Source organism: Spea bombifrons, chromosome 3 (assembly GCF_027358695.1).
Source record: "Spea bombifrons isolate aSpeBom1 chromosome 3, aSpeBom1.2.pri, whole genome shotgun sequence".
In the NCBI taxonomy this organism is placed as follows: domain Eukaryota; kingdom Metazoa; phylum Chordata; class Amphibia; order Anura; family Pelobatidae; genus Spea; species Spea bombifrons.
This window is the reverse complement of record NC_071089.1, coordinates 62,825,403-62,845,825: the sequence shown is the minus strand read 5'-3', so window position 1 is coordinate 62,845,825 and position 20,423 is coordinate 62,825,403. Positions and strand designations below refer to the sequence as shown.

At 40.5% G+C, this 20,423-nt stretch overlaps 2 protein-coding genes across 2 annotated transcripts; both read right to left on the bottom strand.

Moving 5' to 3' along the window:
- Window positions 1-2,276: 2,276 nt before the first annotated feature.
- On the bottom strand, window positions 2,277-9,249 carry PPIL6 (peptidylprolyl isomerase like 6). The gene is made up of 8 exons (XM_053459871.1): window positions 9,142-9,249; window positions 8,532-8,627; window positions 7,435-7,623; window positions 6,916-6,978; window positions 5,772-5,919; window positions 4,508-4,564; window positions 3,664-3,799; window positions 2,277-2,426 (listed from the first exon to the last, which is right to left on the bottom strand). The coding sequence occupies exons 1-8, from the start codon at window positions 9,220-9,222 to the stop codon at window positions 2,315-2,317; spliced, it is 882 nt and encodes a 293-aa protein (XP_053315846.1). The 5' UTR covers window positions 9,223-9,249; the 3' UTR covers window positions 2,277-2,314.
- A 4,600-nt stretch (window positions 9,250-13,849) lies between these two features.
- On the bottom strand, window positions 13,850-20,301 carry ZBTB24 (zinc finger and BTB domain containing 24). The gene is made up of 7 exons (XM_053459324.1): window positions 20,127-20,301; window positions 18,515-19,454; window positions 17,792-17,959; window positions 16,681-16,764; window positions 15,989-16,072; window positions 15,701-15,782; window positions 13,850-14,705 (listed from the first exon to the last, which is right to left on the bottom strand). Exons 2-7 carry the CDS (start codon window positions 19,425-19,427, stop codon window positions 13,904-13,906), a joined length of 2,133 nt encoding a protein of 710 aa, XP_053315299.1. The 5' UTR covers window positions 19,428-19,454; window positions 20,127-20,301; the 3' UTR covers window positions 13,850-13,903.
- Window positions 20,302-20,423: the final 122 nt, after the last annotated feature.

Sequence of the window (20,423 nt, the reverse complement as noted above, 5' to 3'; positions counted from 1 at the left end):
CTTATGCCCTCCATATGACACCCCCCTCCCCAACTTACCACTGCTTCAGATTCCCTGGTGTCTGGTGGGGGCAGCAGCTGGAGGCCGGCATTCATGAAGTTAAAGGGGCCGGCACGCACGCACCGCACCGCCCAATGGCCGTGCCTCAGCTCTTCGTCCCACGTCCGTTTCTGTGTCACTGTGTTTGCCTGTTTGTGTGACTGTGTGTGTAATGTCTGGTAATAGTGGAGTTACTTTTCTGAATCTGCCCATGCCTGGTAATAGAGGGGTTAACGCTCTGAATGTATATTATTAAATGTGAAATCAACATGGTTTCCAAGGCTTCCTAAAAATATATATAATAGTATACTGTATGTTAGATATATCTAAATTTTATATATACATATACCGTATTTGCCCGCATATAGGCCGCGCCTTTTTCCCCACTTTAAGTGGGGGTGCGACCTATATTCAAGGTTTAGTGTAGGGATGCGCAATTCGTATCGCCGACGCCCGGGACATGCAGTGACAGGAGGGTTTTTTTTTTTTCATTTAGCCCTGCTGCGGGTAAGCAGCAAGGTTAAGATCCAGATCCCCCGCAGCGCTGCAGGGGACCTGGATCCTCCGCTCCAGCAGCCTTGCACGTCTGCACGATGCGCGTAGACAACATCCACTGACGCCATTTCCCCCAGGGCTTATATGGTGGAGCAACGGCGTGACATAACCTTCCGGTGCTCTACCATAGAAGCCCCGGCAGAAGTGCCGGCAGCAGAGGTTGTCTAAGTGCCTTGCACGACACCAGGGAGTCTGTGGGTGTATTGGTAAGTCTGGGGGGGCAGAGTGGCATATCTATAAGTAAGGTGCATTATGAATTAAGGGGGGACCTTAAAATGGCTATTGGTTTTCCAAATTTCTGCATAATAGATACCAAAATTGTTAAACTACATGTATTAGTGTTCATTGCGTAAAATACCAATCCACTAATGTGTATTTTTTCTTTAAAATAGCACCAAACTTTTAGGGTGCAGCCTACAAATGTGAATCAGTGTATATATTTACACTATATGTGTGTGTGTGTATATATATATAAGTCCAAAAATAGTTACCGGCACTATTTTTGGACTTTATATTATTTACTGCTGCAGTTATTTGGCACCGGGCAGACAAGGAGACACACTGGTGTGAAAATTGGACTATGGAGAGAGCTGTGTGCTGCAGATTCACCTAAAAGGTATTTAGTTAACACACACACAGGTGTAGGGTGTGTAGAACTAAAGAGGCAGAAGCTGTAAAGGAACAGTGAACTTAGGGTTAATAGAAATGGATCTCGGGAAGCCCGGATGTTAAAGGGTGTGATTCAACAGGTGTAGTTATTTGGCTAGATGAGTATGTTATTTAAGCCGGTTGTGAGGTGAAATTATTATCTTGACAAAGAGACTGGATGTAACTTGAAATTTTCATACATTTCTTGGATCTGTTGTATTAAAAGAAATAATAATGCAGTAAATCTATTATATGCTGTGGTTGTGTGTTGTTTTTCCTAGAGGCGATAGGCGATGAACTTGAAGCCGGAGCATTGTTGCAAATAAACACGCATTTTGCTATTTTTGCAACAAAATGTGGCACACATAAAGATGTCTGATGTAACTTGTGGTATAACTGCATACTGCGTCACGTCAATTCCATGTTAAGATCTATAAGATACTTCTAGGCCGCTAGAACTAGTTTTGCACGTAGCAAGGATCATTGGTAGGTGAGTACTCCCGGTAAATTAAAAACATAATATTTATGGGACTTTTTACTACATATTACATATATGTAAGACATAAAAGTAAGATGAGAGTTCCCATTTAATGAAAAGGTAGGAATAACCATGCAGGTCCTGTGAATAAGAAGTAAAAATGGCTGCTCCCGTTAACCTAGACTTATCTAGTGTTTAGTTTACTGAACGGTGAAATGTAGAATATGTGGCAGATCTGCAATATACAATATTTAGTTTTAATTTAATTTTTTAGTTTCAAATTAGTTTTAATTTACTAATTAAATGTCTTCCACTAGTTTTATGGATAATATCCCTTGCAGCCATATGCGATGGAACGGTGTGCTATTCTGTAAGCAGTGAAAAGCTCTGTGGGCCCTATTTATTAAAAGCACTCCTGGGTAAACAGTCAGCTGGAAGCTTCCGTTGGCCACTATGGTGATTGTTCGTTGTTTTCACACTTTAATTACATGGCCATAAAAGGCCCGTGAGGTAATTTTCAGCAGGGGCTGTCATAATACTATAAAACACATAGAGATGGTGTAAATGATTCACTTTTTTTTAAGATTGATGTGATTAAGGTGTAAAGATGCCACATTCTGTGACTCGGCAGTCCTGTGTTGGGCGCTCGTTGTACGTCGGGATGTCTTCCATTTTCCTTAGAACATCACTGCCTTCAATTAGTTGGCTAAAAGAAGAGGAAAAGTGACATTAAATAAATTTTAGCATACGTGTTTTACGTTAGATTCAAATATTAGTCGTGGAGTGGTAACGGCTCCATTGTTTTTTCTTCTCCAGAGCTGAAACGCATGAAATGGTTTAAATTGCAACTCAATGTCATTTCACTAAATGCAATGAAATGTATTAAAGGTACTGTACTGGGATTCATCTTGGATACTATAACAGAGTTGTGAAGTAATGATCAGCTGAGCTGGTGACTAATAATAGGCCACATTCTAGATAGATATAGATACAGTAGATACCTATAGGTAACCTGAGATATCTGTTTTGTTCTCATATGTTTGAATTTTCTGTATCCGCTGTTGTTAGGACACGAAGTGTATGATGTGTTTATCATTGGAGTTCACTCAGAAAACACATTGACCGTATTATATACAGACAATATTATTTTTATATTATTAAACTTAGGAGCAGGGTTTCTTTGTTGCCATGGAAATTGTTCACTGTGTATGTCGTTGTCATGGCAATAACCATACTCCTTCCGGTCACGGGTATACCTTAAGAACCATCGTGTTTAAATAATTGCTATGGCAACAATCCCACCTACTGCTGTACACCAGGGCTTCCAAAAAGAAGATTATCATGCTGTAAACTACGTCTCCCCTACTATGTTCGCTACAATGATGTCACAACAATGTAACAATTCTGTATTTTAACCTTGTACCAATATGGATATTTTGTGATATTGTACTGTTCCTCTGTATTTTCCATACTGTATGTGACAGTTTATTTCTAATAAACAGAGAATTGATCGGTAAACCACATCTCCCATGATTTTATGGACACCCTTGGTCTAAGTAAAGAGGTTTACACGAGAGTCTGGGACGTAACAATTGTGAACACAACTACATTGAGAAGATATTGAAACTAGCACCGTTACGGAAGAACGTTGTTACACCACATTACAAGGCTATAGTTAAACATTAAAATTGTTATCTAGCACTAGCTTTCTATTATAGGTAAAATATTATGTTCTTTTGAGGAGATTATAGCAGCTGTGGCAAGCTGCCATTGGACGTTTTGACATAAAGCCCTAAAAACTTTGCATGTAGAGAAAGTCATTGAGATAAAAACATATAAGATTAAGTACTTGATGAACAGTACATTCCCATTGAATCCAGTACAATAACAGGCTAGACTAATGAAAAAATAAGTTTAAGCAGTGCGATTCTTTATCTACTCACCCAAACGCCACAGATTTTCTGTCCATGTATGGTGTAGCCTGCAGGGTGATGTAGAACTGGGATCCATTTGTGTGACGGCCCTTATTGGCCATACCAAGTATTCCCCGTTTATTGTGCGGAATTGCAAAGTTTTCATCTGCAAAAAAGAACATGTTATAACAGCATATATTTGTTTTCCACTTGAACTATATAGTAAAGAACCAAACATTAGGGGATGGCATCTGTGAATTACTAAGATATCCTTAAAAGGGGGCTGTGATCTACACATACTTGTGGTTTAGACACTACAAAAGATGTTAATTTAACTGAAAAGCAAAAGCTAGACATAAATCTCAACAGGCGTGTGCTCTGGAATTGTAGGCTCCCCTGTGCTCATAGGAAGGGGTAAGTGAACCTCCTGTTCTCCTTCATTCTTGTGATCTCTAGATCAAAGAAGAGCAAAGTGCTGGAATACTACACCATATCTTAATGTTCCCCTTCACTTGGACCTGATAGACCGCAAGCGCAAGGGAGAGTTGTAAGTGGTGGCACTGCAGACATAGGACATCACTCGACAAGTGGTTAACCTAAACCTACGCAAGGCTTTTCTTTTACAAAATTGGCTCTGCATATTATAAATTAATTTAGTAATTGTGAGGAGGTAAGATCATTCGACTTTCTAAATCAGCGCTGTCCACATTAAAAAACAAACAAACAAAAAAACAGTAATGCACAAATGGAAAGAATAGAAAAAAAGATGGGAATTGATAGAAATGTGAAGTAAAATAAACTGTATACAGCTGGATTGAATCCAACTGGATTGTTGCTACTATAAAATCGTGTTTCATGCCACATCTTACTATACCTTCAAATGCTTCCCCGAAGATAGATTCACCTCCATTTCCTTTACCTGATAATATATCTTACAAAGAAAAATGAAATGTATTAATCAGCAAATCAAAAACAGTTGAGGGAAGTATTAATGCTATTGGTATAAACTATAATAAGCTATTGATATTTAAGAATCTATAAATTAAAAGGTAGTTTTGCAGCAGAGCTGAGTATTTCAATTTATCAACCCTAAGTAAGCAGCGAGGGTTTTAAGAAATATCCCACATTACCTCTGCATTATACATTATAACTCAGCCTTTCTTACAGGAGAAGGTCACGGGGTTTACCCTTCATAATGCATAGTAGACGTGCAAATGGGCTAAAAATGATTCAGACAAATTTTTTGGTTGGTTTTTGACCCATTTGTTTTCAGGCAACGAAATTCCACTTGAGGTGACGTCCTCTCCCCCGAACCTCCAATCGTTGGAAGAGTCACCAGAAGCTTCATCATTTTGAGGGACTTCACACAAGTTTATTTTAGGGCAAAATGACAGAGCTTCTGGTGACTTCCTCTACCCTGACCCTTCATTCGGGGGAGAGGATGTCATGGGAACCTCCGCCGTTGGGGTGGAAGTTCACCGTGAGATTATGTCCGTAGAGATACGGACAGAGAAAGAAGAGAGAAAAGAGAAGAGATAATAAAGACAAGGGGAGAACAAGAAGATGCGAGACATGGAAGTGGAGACAGAGAAGGTAGGGAGACATTCAGAGAGTGTGAGCTTTTTTTCATCTGTTTTGTATGAATCCAAATGCACGAGTCTAACGCATAGTGATGTCAAGGCGTTAAAATGTTAACCTCTCCTGCAAACTCTCTCCTTGTTGAATAGACTCCTATATATCAGTAGCTTATTTGTAATATACCAATAGTTACCCACAAAACCATTACCCAAGTATGTTAACCCATTCTTTTTAGGATTCTTAATATATCTAATATATCTATAATATATCTTAGTTATTTTGCACCGGAAGGGAAATGCCATGAGATCAAGTTTTCATAAGGTAGACTGGAGTCCCCAGCAGGAGCCAGCTGAAGATGAAGTGTAATAACGCTATCTAGACCTCTTATTTACATCAACTAGCAATCATTTCTTGCATGTAAAAGTGCAGCCACACAAGTGTTCATTACCTAGTAGGGCACACTGTACAATAATCCCATTTATAAAAAAAATACATTTAAATTAAAAAAATGTCCACATAGCTGAGAAAATAGAAGACTTTGTTAATAAGAACAATCTTACCCCCTCCTTGTATCCATCCATTTTTTACTATGCGATGAAAGACAGAATTTTTGTAATGTAGCTTCAAACCATTCGGAGAATCCCCAGCTTCACCGGTGCACAAAGCTTGGAAATTTTTGCATGTTTTGGGGCACACATCGGAGAACAGCTGCATCAAAGAAACATGCGTGGCATCACAAAACAATGATATCCAGGAGCTAGAATTATTTATACCATCCAACTATAACAATGTGATATGACAAAAATGCTGCTGCTTGTTTAACTGTGCATAGTGCACAAATAACATTAATACAGTTCTTATTATTTATCATATCAATGTTTTAATTATCTATCTATATTTATATGAGTAGTTATGTGCAGTTTGCTTTGTTTTTTTCCCCTATTTATGGTTTTATGTATGTAGCAGCTTTACTCTGTCTTTCATTTTTATTAACTTAGTATTTAATTATCCCATTTTTCAGTGTCATTTTGCACTTTTAAGGCTCATTTAGAAAGAGGCACAATGGCTTCAAGGGTGGGTAGACTAGGCTGCAGATTTGTCCAGAAATAGAACTTTAGTGATTTTTTTTAACCCCTGTAAGGACAGAGCTAAATTGTATTTTTTGTACCCTTGAAATTCCCCTTGTATTTCTTGAAAATGGTTTTAACCTTTTTAGCTGTAATTTTCTTCTTTCACACTTACCGTGTCCACAGCAATAATGTTTTATTTTTTAAAAAAAACTGATCATTCTGCCCCCATGTCTTATTTGAGACACCTTTGAAGCTAGTCAATTCAACTTACTCCCATCAAACCATATATTTTTAAAGCAGTTGGCTAGTGCCATATTTAATATGGCACATGTTGAGGTTCTGGGGAGCAATAAGATGGGACCATTGCAGTTTTTGGCCTTAACATCGAGGCATTACAGCAACTCTTTTTGGGAAAAGAAATGGATCTTAGCTTGCTTTCTACACCCATTTAAACTCATGACATGCCAGGCACATTAATCTTCGTCAATTAGAATCCTACTAAGAAATGTTACTTGTTTACTCTCTCATATGTTGCTTCCCATTAGCAGAATCCCATATAATTTCCCCATATTGTATGTGTATGGTTTACAGTCCTCTGTTCAACACAAGTAACAAAAAAGATAAATACACCAACCTCAAACAATAACCTTCCAATTGGTTTCTCTTGAACTGCAATGTTGAGGTATACATACACATGCTGCAAGACAACGTAAAAAGGATTTAGATGACGTAAGCACTTTAGTTGCTTACCTGTATTTCTTATTTTGATGTCTAACCATAACGTGGCATACGTTTGCTACCTCAGTATCAAAGCAAAACCAATGCACAGATCAGCCATCTGGTATTAAAACCATGTTCTTTTGGTTTTGAAATATGTCAGACATTAAAGTGTAGAATGCCACCATGACCAAAAGTCAGAATGCTGTGGAATTCCACAGGCTGGCATGGTTCAAGTGAAAAGTTATGCTAATGTCATGTGATTTCTGCCAACATAGATGGCTATATCAGTCTCTGGCTATAGCTAAGCAACAGGATCCAAGAAGGTTCTTAGCTCCACCTCAACCTTTTCTCTAGCTGGTAGAGAATTAGCATTAGTTCCACAGATATTAATGTACTATATGAGGCTCACAATGTAATAAGTATATACATTTACCTTTTTGGCTTTCAAATGTTTGGTGTAGAAGTCCTCAGCCAAAGCCTTGTATAAAGGTAAAGGCCTGTAGTCCCTGTATCCCCATGAAGAGTTGGCCCATGAGACCAATGCCTTTTCATCTCCAATAAACTGGCCATCAATAAAGCACATGACACTCGATGAAAACTCCCATGTTTCCCCTTTAAGTTCCTTAAAAGTTTTAAAAGAAATGTTTTACTATATTATTTGATATACATTTAGATATTCTTCTCATCTCGTGAAAAGGGAATGGCATTTTTTTCACAATAAAAATACAATGCGTTTTGATTACCATGACTTACTCATTTATGTTGTACGCTGCTGTTAAAAAATCTGCTGTTTCATACTGAGCATGAAGGTAATCTTGAATCAAGCATGGAAATTAGACCATGGATCTCCAACAAGAACCACATAGACTACTGATAGCTCTCCTGCTACCACTAGGTGTTTCTTTAGTAACTGGTCCAATTTATGTCTGGAAAAGGGCTCTGTCGTATGTATGTGTTCTAGCACAACTAAAATGACCCCAAAAGGCAAACCAATAAAACTATGTTCTTATTTCCATAAAATGACACATTTTCTTCAATATCTTTATAGCAGCTCTCAAAATTGTTTATTAATCATAAAATACTCTCCTTAAATGTCAACTTGCAAGATCATACCCTCTTCTCCTTCTGTACTAGTCAAATGTAACGTTGTTGTTTATTATTACTACTCCTTGTTGTATTAGCCCTAATGGGATTTACTTCCATTGTCAAGCATGGAAAGTAGACCAGGCATCTTTAACAAGAACCAACCACATGGACTAATGATAGTTCTTCGGTTACCACTAAGTGGCTCTTGAGTAACTAGTGTAAGTCATGTCTGGCTCTGTCACATGCATAACTGGGAACTCTCTGGCTACCTGAAGCCCTCTTTGCGGGTAGCAGATCTCAATGAGGTCACAGGACTCAGTGCAGCCTGGCGTTTCCTCACAGCGACCGGGGCTTCACCTGGAATCTCTGGCGAAACCCGGAGAGTTCCCAGGGATAAATAAGATGTAATGTAAGGTCAGAAACCGCACCAAAGACAAATATTACCTTCTTCTTCTCAGATAGGTAGTGATTCCAGGCACACTCCAGGAGGGGATGTATGACGGGGTCCTCAAAGTCTGCATCAAATGAATGCTTTAACACCTGTTGGTAAAAGATGCCATCCGTGCTGTTTAACAAGTACCTTGTCCTAGTGGGTTCTGTGTTTTAAAGCTTCAGAAGTAGAAGCAATGGCTCTATGATACAGAATAATGTAACTACACAAACCAGCCTATCCTCATGTGTGAACAACAGTATGTAGCATAATATACACACTAACAAGTACACACTGCAGGATGTAGCATAATTTACACACTAACAAGTACACACTGCAGGATGTAGCATAATATACACACTAACAAGTACATACTGCAGGATGTAGCATAATATACACACTAACAAGTACACACTGCAGGATGTAGCATAATATACACACTAACAAGTACACTACACAAGCCCTCAAATACAACTAGATTCATCAATCCCCACAGACCCCTTCCTGCCCCATAACTTTGATGTCCGTTGCCAGCAGAGGGGGCTCATTAACCCGTTACCCGCCCCTGAATTCGCACAATTACTAGGTGCCCTTTATGTTGAACCCCCTTCATCTCGCGATTACCTCGGCCGCACATTTCGCGACGTGGAACGAGGGCTCGCTGAGGTGCCCGACCACTTCCAAGCGCAGAGGATCCGGAGCCATTGGGTCACACTGCTCCTCGCTGGTACGCACGCGTTCTGTTACCGAGGCAACGGGACGCAACTTTCTCACAGGCTGTTTGGTCGCTAAGGCTGCAAGACACAGGCCTGTGACGTCACCACACAAAGCCCAGAGGTGGCAGAGGGGGCCGTTCTCCGTACTTGCGCTATGAAGACGCATACATATATATAATATTTTAATACGCTAACAGTGCTTCACAGATAAACATGACTACCAACTTAGTATCTCTGGCGAGTCATTTCAAAATGAAGACAGAGAGCCTGCTACAGCGCTGCATCTGCGGAGGTAACAGGCTGTCATGATAGCTAATATTTATTTATATCACTATTGGTGAACATACGTGACCTAGTATGACCACATCACCCTTGTTTTTGTAGGGCAAAGGTACTATCTAATATATATAAGTAACTGATTCCCTTCTCTCACGGTATACATCCATACTGCAGGGTCTGCACGTTTCAGGATCTGGTCAGTACCATATAATATGTTGGCGTATCTTGGAAAAGTGGCCCATGTGGTGACCTTTAGGTACCTCCTTTGGCCATTAATGATCTGGACTAGTGATGGGAAGTTCGGATCATTAAAGTGAATCGGATCATTTCGATTCGTTCACTGAAATGATCCGATTCATGATCCGAATCTTCGGATCACTCAGTGTGCCTCACAGGAGTTACTGTTTTCCAGTAACTCCGTGCAGGCACACTAACGATTGGCCCCGCCCCTTTCTCTATGAATCCTCCCCCCTGCCTCCAGTGATGTCAATGAAGGCAGAGAGTCGTTCAAAGATTCGGATCTTACAGGGATCCGAATCTTACAGTGATCCGGATCACTGTAAGATCCGGATCACTGTAAGATCCGGATCTTTCAACGACTCTCTGCCTTCATTGGCATTCTAATCATTCAGAGAATATCACCATACTGTTATAAATAATACATTAATAATCACTGTCCCCAGGATTTACATTCCCCTTTACCTGCAACTGCACCTTAAGCTAACTTTATTAAATTAATTAAATTAACCCTGACCATTAAATTAACCCTAAACACCCCATCAACCATGACTGCCCCTAAAATTAATCCTTAACACCCCATTAACCATAACTGCCCCTAAATTAACCCTAAACACCCCATTAAGCATAACTGCCCCCAAATTAACCCTAAACACCCCATTAAGCATAACTGCCCCTAAATTAACCCTAAACACCCCATTAAGTATAACTTCCCCCAAATTAACCCTAAACACCCCATTAAGCATAACTGCCCCCAAATTAACACTAAACACCCCATTAAGCATAACTGCCCCCAAATTAACACTAAAGACCCCATTAAGCATAACTGCCCCCAAATTAACCCTAAACACCCCATTAAGCATAACTGCCCCCAAATTAACCCTAAACACCTCATTAAGCATAACTGCCCCTAAATTAACACTAAAAACCCCATTAAGCATAACTGCCCCCAAATTAACCCTAAACACCTCATTAAGCATAACTGCCCCTAAATTAACACTAAAGACCCCATTAAGCATAACTGCCCCTAAATTATCCCTAAACACCCCATTAAGCATAACTGCCCCTAAATTAACACTAAAGACCCCATCAACCATACCAATTTATTAGGTAATTTATCTGGAGTACATGCAATTAATTTAGGGGCAGTTATGGTTAATGGAGTATTTAGGGTTAATTTCAGGGGCCGTTATGGTTAATGGGGTCTTTAGGGTTAATTTCAGGGGCCATTATGGTTAATGGGATCTTTACGGTTAATTTCAGGGGCAGTTATGGTTGATGGGGTATAAGGGTTAATTTTAGGCTGATGACTGAGGGTTAATTTAATTAATTTAATAAAGTTAACTGTAGGTGCAGTTATAGGTAAAGGGGGGCAAACTCAGGGGAATCTAAATCCTGGGGGCAGTGTGAACATTATTAATGTACCGTATTTGCTCGATTATAAGACGACCCTGATTATAAGACGACCCCCCAAAATCTGAATATTAACTTAGGAAAAAAAGAAAAAGCCTGAATATAAGACGACCCCAAAGGAAAAAAGTTTTACCAGTAAATGTTAATTCATGTAAACTATTTTTTTTAATAAAAGCTATGATTGAGAAAAATATTTTTTTTGTTTTTATTTCTTGTATTTTCCAACCTGTCCCCCAGTTACGCACATCTGCCCCCAGGCTTGCCACTCCAATATGGCACTGTGGCCCATGATATGCCTTTTAACCCTCTATATGTCACTGTGCCCCATGGTATGCCTTTTGACCCCCTATGTGCCACTCTGCCTCCAGAAATGCCTTATACCCCTATATCCCATTCTGGCATTTAGGGGGTTAAAATGCATATTATGGGGCAGAGTGCCATATAGGGAGGTATAAGGCATTTCAGGAGGCAGAGTGCTCTATTAAATGCCCCCTTAACCCCACTCCAGAAATGCCCTATGCCCCCATTTAACACACACATACACCCTATACCCCATTTAACTAACACACACTCTCTCTCTCTCACCCCTCTCAGCCCTCTCTTACCGGTGCTTCCAGCCGGGGCAGAGGGTTGACGTCGCCTTCCGCTGCAGCCGAAAGGAGGTGGAGTTGGCAGCGGGGGTTTGTATGCGTCCGTCGCGTATACTTTCCCCGGCTGTCGGAGATCAGAGTTCCCCGCACCGATGCGGGGAGCTCTGATCTCTGACAGTCGGGGAAGGTCTACGCGACGGACGCAGACAACCCCCGCTGCTAGCCACACCTCCTTCCGGCTGCAGCGGACGTTGTCTACGCGGATCGCGTAGACGTCAACCGGCTGCCCCGGCAACACAGCAGGAAGCACCGGTAAGTGTGTATGATGGGGGGGGGGGTGAGACAGGAGAATCCAGGTACCCTGCAGCGGTGCGGGGGATCTGGATCTTAGTCTCCTAATCAGACCTCTATTTGAGGTCTGATTAGAAGACGACCCCGATTAGAAGACGAGGGGTATTTTTCAGAGCATTTGCTCTGAAAAAAACCTCGTCTTATAATCGAGCAAATACGGTATTTATTTATAAAAGTATGGTATCAGTAATATTCTCTGAATGATTCGAATCTCTGTAAGATTCGGATCCTTGTAAGATCCGGATCCCTGTAAGATTCGAATCATTTGAATCATTCGACTCTTTGAACGACTCTCTGACTCTATGAGTCATCGTTCCTCTGTGAATTAATGAGCTGTAACCTGACCCCAGAGTCTGTGTCTGAGTGCTCTGCAGATGACTCACAGCTCTAGGATCAGGTTACAGCTGCATGATTCACAGACTGAACCGCTACAAATGAATCGTTCAGTCTACTGAACCGATTCATCCGGATCACTAAAAAGAACCGGATCAAATAAACGATTCGTTCATGATCCGGACATCACTAATCTGGACAGTGCACATATTTTCCACTGGACAATCTATGTGTAAGGATCTGCCCCTGCTGTTACTATTGGTGGGCAAAATGCCATTGGTGCTAAATTGCCAGCTATACAGCCTGCTGCTCCACCTTCATCACAGTTGTTTTTTATACAGAAACCATACATTTGGCTTCTGTTTATCATTATGCATAGACGTTCAGAATTAAGAGTGCCTTATTTTTAATTGCTACTGATTGTTTTCTCTCACCTTAATTAATGTGTCTTTAATAGGCCCTATAAACCTGCTTGTATTTTTTGGTCATGACTTAAAAATAAAATTTAGTGAACAATGATGGGTCAACCCTTCCTTTCTCTTGCAAGTAGTCCAAGGCTACGAAAAATAATGTTTTGTTGCACATCTATTTTTCCACAGTACACAGATAATAAAATGCTCATTTATATCAGTTATTGTTCCTTAAAATAATAGTTACATAGTTACATAGGCTGAAAAAAGACATGCGTCCATCAAGTTCAGCCTTTCCTATATCTGTTAATTTGTTGCTGTTTGATCCAAAAGAAGGCAAAAAACCCCGGCTTCGCTCTCACTGTATTAAACGGAACACCGATACCCGTTGAAAGAAAAATCTAAAATCTCTATGTGCTATATATATGTGTGTTGAAATTCTGTGAGCATTAGGTCTGGGAGATATTTTCGAATGCCCTGCTTAGCAATGACAGCACAATGCCGGCATGTCCCCAAACGAAATGGTCCAATTATCAGTTCCATACTAATATTAGTCTTAGTAGATCAGGGTGATTTACAATGGGGTTGCAAGCCATAATTTATGTAAAAGGGACCCAATTTTGCATTTGGGACATTTTCTAAAACTACAGGAGTAGCTGGCCAGCCGGTGCATGCGCTACCTGCTAAATGTTTCAGATTTTGTACACAACTTTTGTTGTTGTTGCAAAAACTCAAAGTCTCCTTGGCATTATCACAACTCAGACTCCAACATACAAGGGAAGCATAGCTACCTGTATACATGTGAATCAGGCAGCTGTGCGGACAGGCCCTTGCTTTGTGCATCTCCCTTTTGTTTTGTATAGCTGAAACTTCCTATAAACCAAACAAAAAATAACCCAGGCTACCGTTTTAGCTTTCTTTTTGTTTTTACTTTTTGCTTATATAGAAAGCTTTAGATCCCGGCTGGTGTTAACGCGGTGAGTATCAATAATATCACATAGAGACGCCAATCGTTTCTTTACTGTTTATCATTTTCTTTAAAGTGTTAGTGTCACATCTAATTTGCTGTTTCCAAAGTTGTGTTTATAAAAGAGACCGTGCTCGCTTGTATTTGGTAAGTCTGTGCTTGGATCTGGTGTTCTTGCACAGACTGTGCGACTGAATTTACAGATAAAACTGGTGGAGTTTGTTCACTGACCCGGATGCTTTGATTCACCATGTTAGGAGCTGGGCCTTGGCTTAGTGGAGTTTGTCTGTCCGCTTGTGTTAAGTGGATTTCTTGTGTCCGGCCCTGTAGCTGGTCGAGTGCTTCCTTTGATAGGGTAATAACGTGCATCTGCTCCGGCTGGACTGTTTGAACCCGATTCTCAATCAAGTCAATGCTATGGATTGATTCCACTTGCTGTTGGTGGGACGTGACTGGCAAGCCATGCAACGCAGAAGACTGATGGGTGATCAGTGCTAGATTGGCAGCCTGGTCTGTAATGCTTTGTGAGGTGTCCGCAGTAACTATACTGATGCTTTGAGCATGTCCCGACATGAAGTTGAGATTGTGTACCCCATCTGTGACCAGTAACTGGATCTCTTGCCCTCCTGGGGTTGCTAGCTGGTACTGCTGAAGCTGGAGGATATTTCTCACCTCATCTGTACCTCCACTAGTTTGCTCCTGAATTTGCACGTGTTTGTCTTTGCTGTGGATTTTTATATGTGCCTTTAGATTGTCCATGCGTGAGAACTGCACGTTACAGTTCGGGCAGGAGAATGGTTTCTTACCAGTATGTAAAATACTGTGCCTTCTTTTAGCACTTGAATCTGAAAAGGCTTTCCCACAAATGTTGCAAGAGTATGGCTTTTCTCCTCTGCAATAAGAAAGAACAACTCTGTAAAATGTCAAATTACCTACACATAACTCTCTGTGTACAGAGAGCACACCTGAAGTGTCTGTTATTTACTTACTGTTTCATCTTGGCAAGTGGTTTATCGTGCTACTTTTTCCCAGCAGATGTCAGCACTACAATTGGTGATTACTGCATCAGATAGCTAACTACAATGTACACTAACCAAAGATATGTGGGCATACCTCCTAATTATTGATTTAAGGTGTTGCAGCCATATTCATTGGTAACAGGTGTATAAAATCAAGCAGACATCTCCATAGATAAACACTGGCAGTTCCATAAAGACATGGTTGGATGAGTTTGATGTGGAGGAACTTGACATGCATGCACAGAGCCATGACTGTAATCCCATTAAACAACTTTGGGATGAATTGGAACTCCGATTGTGAGCCAGGGCTTCTCGGCCAACACCTGTACCTGACCTCACAAATACTCTTTTGGCTGATTCCCACAGAAAATCGTGTGGAAAGCCTTCCTGAAGAGTGGAGGCTGTTCTACTTGCAAAAGAGGAGGCAACGCTATACTCATGCCCATGGTTCTTTAAGCGGGATGTCCAACAAGCACATATAGGTCTGATGGTCAGGTGTCAACATACTGTTGGTCATATAGTGTACTTTGACATTAACATTTAACCCACAAAGATTAGATCTAGAATTATCTAGATCTCTATGCAACCTTCATACTTTCCCAAAAATGTACAATGCTTTGCACATTTGACAAGGCAAACTCTCCAATACATATTCAAGCTTATATTGTTTCTTGTAAACACCATTCAAATGATGCTGTTATTACCCCTGCAGACATACTATAGCTGGTCAAGCCAACATGGGTTTAAGGCAGTCATCTGAATTGATGCGCCTCAAACTCCTTCTCCACTTAGTGTTGTCATGTTGGCCGTTTTTATGCAGGACATCTACTTTTTACATGTTGATTTCATAGCAGGGTGTTCACTGTACCTGTGTATTCTGATATGGGTCAGCAGAGAGCTTTTTGCAGTAAATGACTTTCCACAAATCTCACATGTAAAAGGTCTTTCCCCTGCAAACAAGTACATAAAACATATCACTCTATGCACTGTTCAGAAAAAGGAACACAATCTAGAAACATTATATTTGATGGGTGATCTACTCTGCCCACTTTTCAGCTATAATGTTTTAAACATTAATCAATCCCTGACATTAGAGAACCTGCAAAACCCATTTTTCTGACTACACACATAAATCATGGAGGAAAGGAATACTTACCTGTATGAGACCGTAGATGCTTTTTTAACTGAGCTGTATCCATGAACTTGCGCTGACAGATATTGCATTCTGGTAAGGTGTGTCCTTCATTTTCCAAACAAAAGTAAAAATCATATATTATTAGGTTACATGAGTTCCTCTGTAAAACATTGATATCATCATCTCAATGTAAAGATGAAAAAAGGAGATGTCCTTGCCTCTACAACAAAGTCGGGACATACTGGTACGTCCTAAAGGGCTTCTTGTCACAGGTTTTATGGATGTACCGCTACATCCTAAGCGGTGCAAACGGTTAAAGAAAGGAACATCCTTGTCAAACTATCTATTAACCATCTAAAACTGGATGTGAGGCTCTTGTTTTATATAAAATCCAGTAGCCATTACAGGATTTTTTTGGTCAGTACCAAGATATTTTTTTTTTACCTGATTTCCTTTTATTCACGTTTTTCTTTTTAATACTGTGTCACACTTTTTATGTTTTTGTAAACCACATAGTTTGCATTAACACAGTAACATAGTACTTGGCAGATAAGAACCATTCGACCCATCTGATCTGCCTATTTTTGCCAGCTGTGAAAAAAAATCTTTCAAAATTCTCTAATGAAGTGGCAGTACACAATACTTTTACTGAAAAAAACATAGACCAGCCCCTGGTCAAAAAAGCCACAGTATGGTAAACAAACCAAACATACCTGTATGAACACGATAGTGACATTTTAGCTGTCTCTTTTGGCTGAAATACTTCCCACACTGATCACAGGTAAATGCTTTCTTCCCTGTAAAATAAAACACACATATGTCATATCATTTCACACAAGGAAGCAAACAGAAGAAGAAGGACATCACACTTTGTATTGCTTTGGAGCAATAGGTTAAAAAGCTGCCGATTAATGTCTGTAAACAGCTGCATTGCTGGAACCATTTAAAAACACTGGAGATTCCTCAACTCAACTAAATCCAGTGGTAGGTGAGCATGTGTGTGGTTTCAAATTCAATACCTGGCTTGAGATGCCTCATCAGAAGCCATAGCCAAACTGGCCAAAATACCTTTCCTTGCATATATGGATGGAGAGCTGATAGGACCCTGCATTTTTCGTAAGCATGTCTAACTAGTCCACCTTTAACTACTACTAGTTCCACCCTTTGCACATGAGACTTAGAAATATTTCCGGACATAAAGAAGAAAGCTGCTAACCGAAGTAAAATAATTTATTGTCTGTGCTTCAAACAGGGAACGAAACCAAACTGCATACTTTATTATTCTTTGAGACTACTGGCATTGTATATACATTTGTGGAGGAGATCATAGTATGGTCGGCAATTTACATAGTTAAATAGTTCATAAGGTTGAAAAAAGACCTAAGTCCATCAAGTTCAACCCTTCTACCTAACCTTCCTATTCTTGAAGAAGGCAAAAAAAACCCTAATTAAGCTACTATGAATTCTGCCATCAGGGGGGAAAAAAATACTTCTTGACTCCAAGAGGCAATCAGATTTCTCCCTGGATCAAGAAGCTCTAAAATATGAATGTTATTCTATTTATACCCCTGTATATCATGCCTTTCTAAGAAAATATCGAGGCCCCTTTTGAAGGTATCTAATGTATTGGATAACACTACCTCCCTTGGAAGTGAATTCCATACCTTAATTGTCCTCACTGTGAAGAATCCCTTCCTTTAGAGATGTGTCCTTCACCAAGTGGTACAGGAAGGACTGGAGTGAACCGTAATTGTCTTGCATTTTGCAGCTCGGCATTCTACCATCTTCCTGTGTGCCAGTTATATCTCATTAATCTATAGTTACCTGCATGAAGACTCATGTGCTCCATTAGAGAATTCTTGGTAGCCAAAGCCTTGTTGCAGACAGTACAGCAGTAGGGCCTTTCCCCCGTGTGTATCCTCTCATGAACTTGGAGGGAATGCTTCTGAGAAAAACACTTCCCACACTCGGTGCATCTGAAAGGGCGCTCTCCTAGAACCATAAAATGAAAAACAATTCACTCAATGTAAAATAACATACCCTGCAGCGAAACCCATCTTATGCGTTTGCCCCTGGGGCAGCCGTAATTAAAGGTGCTGTTCTGCCAACACCATTTCTAGTACTGTTGAATTCCAAAAACGTTCCCAGAAGTAACACTTTCATTCCTTACATTTTCCCCGATTCCTATTTTTATTGGGTAATGCTTGTCATGTGACATAAAAGCAGTCACAGAGATTATTAAAACATAAAGAGAAAAAACACTTTAAAAGTGATTAACCCTGTGAAGATCAAATTAATTAATGGAACAGCACCCTTCAGGTGAAGATGGCAGCTTCTGCAGGAGTGGCCATGTCCACTGAAACCCTGGACTTGTAGAACAGATAAAAGCCCTGGCCCAGGTGAAATTTCCTGTCTCTGAGCCAATCTGCTTTGCCTCTCTATCTTGAAGACTTATGGAATAATGTGATTCAGATATACTTAACAAGCCATTACGATGGTCCCTGGTTTCTGTGGTCACTTACATGTAAAAGATTGGTCTTTGCCTACCTGTGTGAGTCCTCCTGTGATTCGCTAAGAAATGGTTATATTTAAATACTTTGCCGCAGTCCTTGCAGGGAGCCCCTGAACTTAGTTTCTTTCGTTTCCCAGTTGCCCGCTGTGCTTCTTCACGATCTTCCATATCATCAGAGAGTTTGTAATCTTGTAGCTTGATGGACCTCTGGAGTGTGCGCCTGCTGTGTCTTTTTGCAACTACCTCTCTTGACACAGACAAGTTTGAATCAGAAGTTACCGGGGCTGTAGCTTCAGCACCATGGGCCGAGAATGTCTCTTGCTCGTTTGCAGAATCTCCATTGGAAACACTTTTCGTAATATTTATTTCTGAGGATTGATCACCATGAGCAGTGTCTTCCTCATGCTGCTGCATACGGTCAGCGTGATCAATCGGACGAGTATGATGGTACTTCTTTGGTCTTCCTCGCTTTCGCACACTACAGCTGCTTGCATCTATCACAGGAGTGACAGAGGCTTCAGTTGAAAGCTTTGCAGTGTTTTGGACCTCCTTGTAATCCGTATATGCTTTAACTAATTCATCTACTTTCAAGATTTGTGCGGTTGCCACTATTTGCGGCAAGCACGTTTCCCTAACCTGAACGTTTCCAGTGTAGACGAATTGCAGCAAAGCTCCAAAGACTTCAGCAATCATCCCTTCCATGACATAAATCGACTGACCAACATCCCCCTCATCGGCAAACATCATGGAGAAATATTCACTGCTGGCAGCCAGGAGGGCCTTGTGCGCCCTGAAGTGCACATCGTCTACGATTAGAGTGATGTCACACAAGAAGTTGTTTTTCCTCTGTTCTTCCAGGCTGGCGAACACCGTGTCCCTGTGAGCTCTGGAGTGGATACTGACCTGCAGTTCTGTTTCTGGCTGCAACTCATGTGTTGCTTCTGCCATTTTTAGTGAGCGAAGACAACATCAAGCCTGCAAAATAAACATGTTAGTATATACGTGTAATTTAAAACAAGCTGATTTCATTCATTTACTCCTGCTCTCTTCCAGGAAACCAAGCGATCTAAGACACTATTTTGCTAGAGTTGTGAAGCTCATACGCATTAATTGCTCCTCTGAGACACGCAGGATTACATTTCCATGGACTGGTCATGCACAAGATGCATTTATAATTACAGAAAATAAAACATGCATTAGGTATTTGCATGGCATGCATAAAAAATGCCTTGCAATAAAAGGAGCTTTGCTGCAATTCGCCTACACTGGAAACGTTCAGGTTAGGGAAACGTGCTTTAATAAATTAGATTAAAAAGTCAGTGAGAGCAAGTGGCTCAGCTGCCATATTTACTTATATATATATATATATACACACACTTAGTAATTGTAATGTTAATAAATGGCTGGACTCCATTTGAGAGACTGAATACAATTTTCAGTCATGCACTCTTATGGCAATTACATGGTACTGGTAAGGGTCACACGCCTTACATGGCCAACCATTATTCATTCATGGTTTCATTACCTTATTCACCATCTCTTTTAACACGTGCTTTATATATAGCATACGTAATGGCGCGTTTATTGTGATTCACAATCATCGGTACCAACACGCATTAAAGACACAGAGCAACAAGCAAATCCTACCTTTTATACCCGGCGAGCTCACTCACTTGGGACACGCGTTCCTGACGTCACAGCCATCAACACGCGAGGCGGGGGTGAGCGGATAGGGCGCGCGCTTTACTAATACGGGTTTTTTTCTTTTACTCTAAGAAAATAATACTTAATACTATCTGCCCTGTACTCTTTACAATCTCCCAACCAGGAACACGAACTTCCGGGTTCATTTTTTTACGCAAAAACCAAGCCCCAAGTATGACGGAGGCCTTAGTGGGACAAAACATGTAAGACGATCGCTTTATCGCAAAGTTCTGTCATGTT

Excerpts from the sequence above, each read along its gene's own strand:
- PPIL6 (XM_053459871.1), bottom strand. The coding sequence starts at position 9,222 with ATGGCTCCGGATCCTCTGCGCTTGGAAGTGGTCGGGCACCTCAGCGAG. Across the intron at positions 6,979-7,434 it reads AACATTTGAAAGCCAAAAAG|CATGTGTATGTATACCTCAA; the intron begins GTAAATGTATAT and ends GTTGTCTTGCAG. Across the intron at positions 4,565-5,771 it reads TGGATGGATACAAGGAGGGG|ATATATTATCAGGTAAAGGA; the intron begins GTAAGATTGTTC and ends TTTCTTTGTAAG.
- ZBTB24 (XM_053459324.1), bottom strand. The coding sequence starts at position 19,427 with ATGGCAGAAGCAACACATGAGTTGCAGCCAGAAACAGAACTGCAGGTC. Across the intron at positions 17,960-18,514 it reads TCACAGGAGGACTCACACAG|GAGAGCGCCCTTTCAGATGC; the intron begins GTAGGCAAAGAC and ends TTATGGTTCTAG. Across the intron at positions 14,706-15,700 it reads ACCCATATCAGAATACACAG|AGGAGAAAAGCCATACTCTT; the intron begins GTACAGTGAACA and ends TTCTTATTGCAG.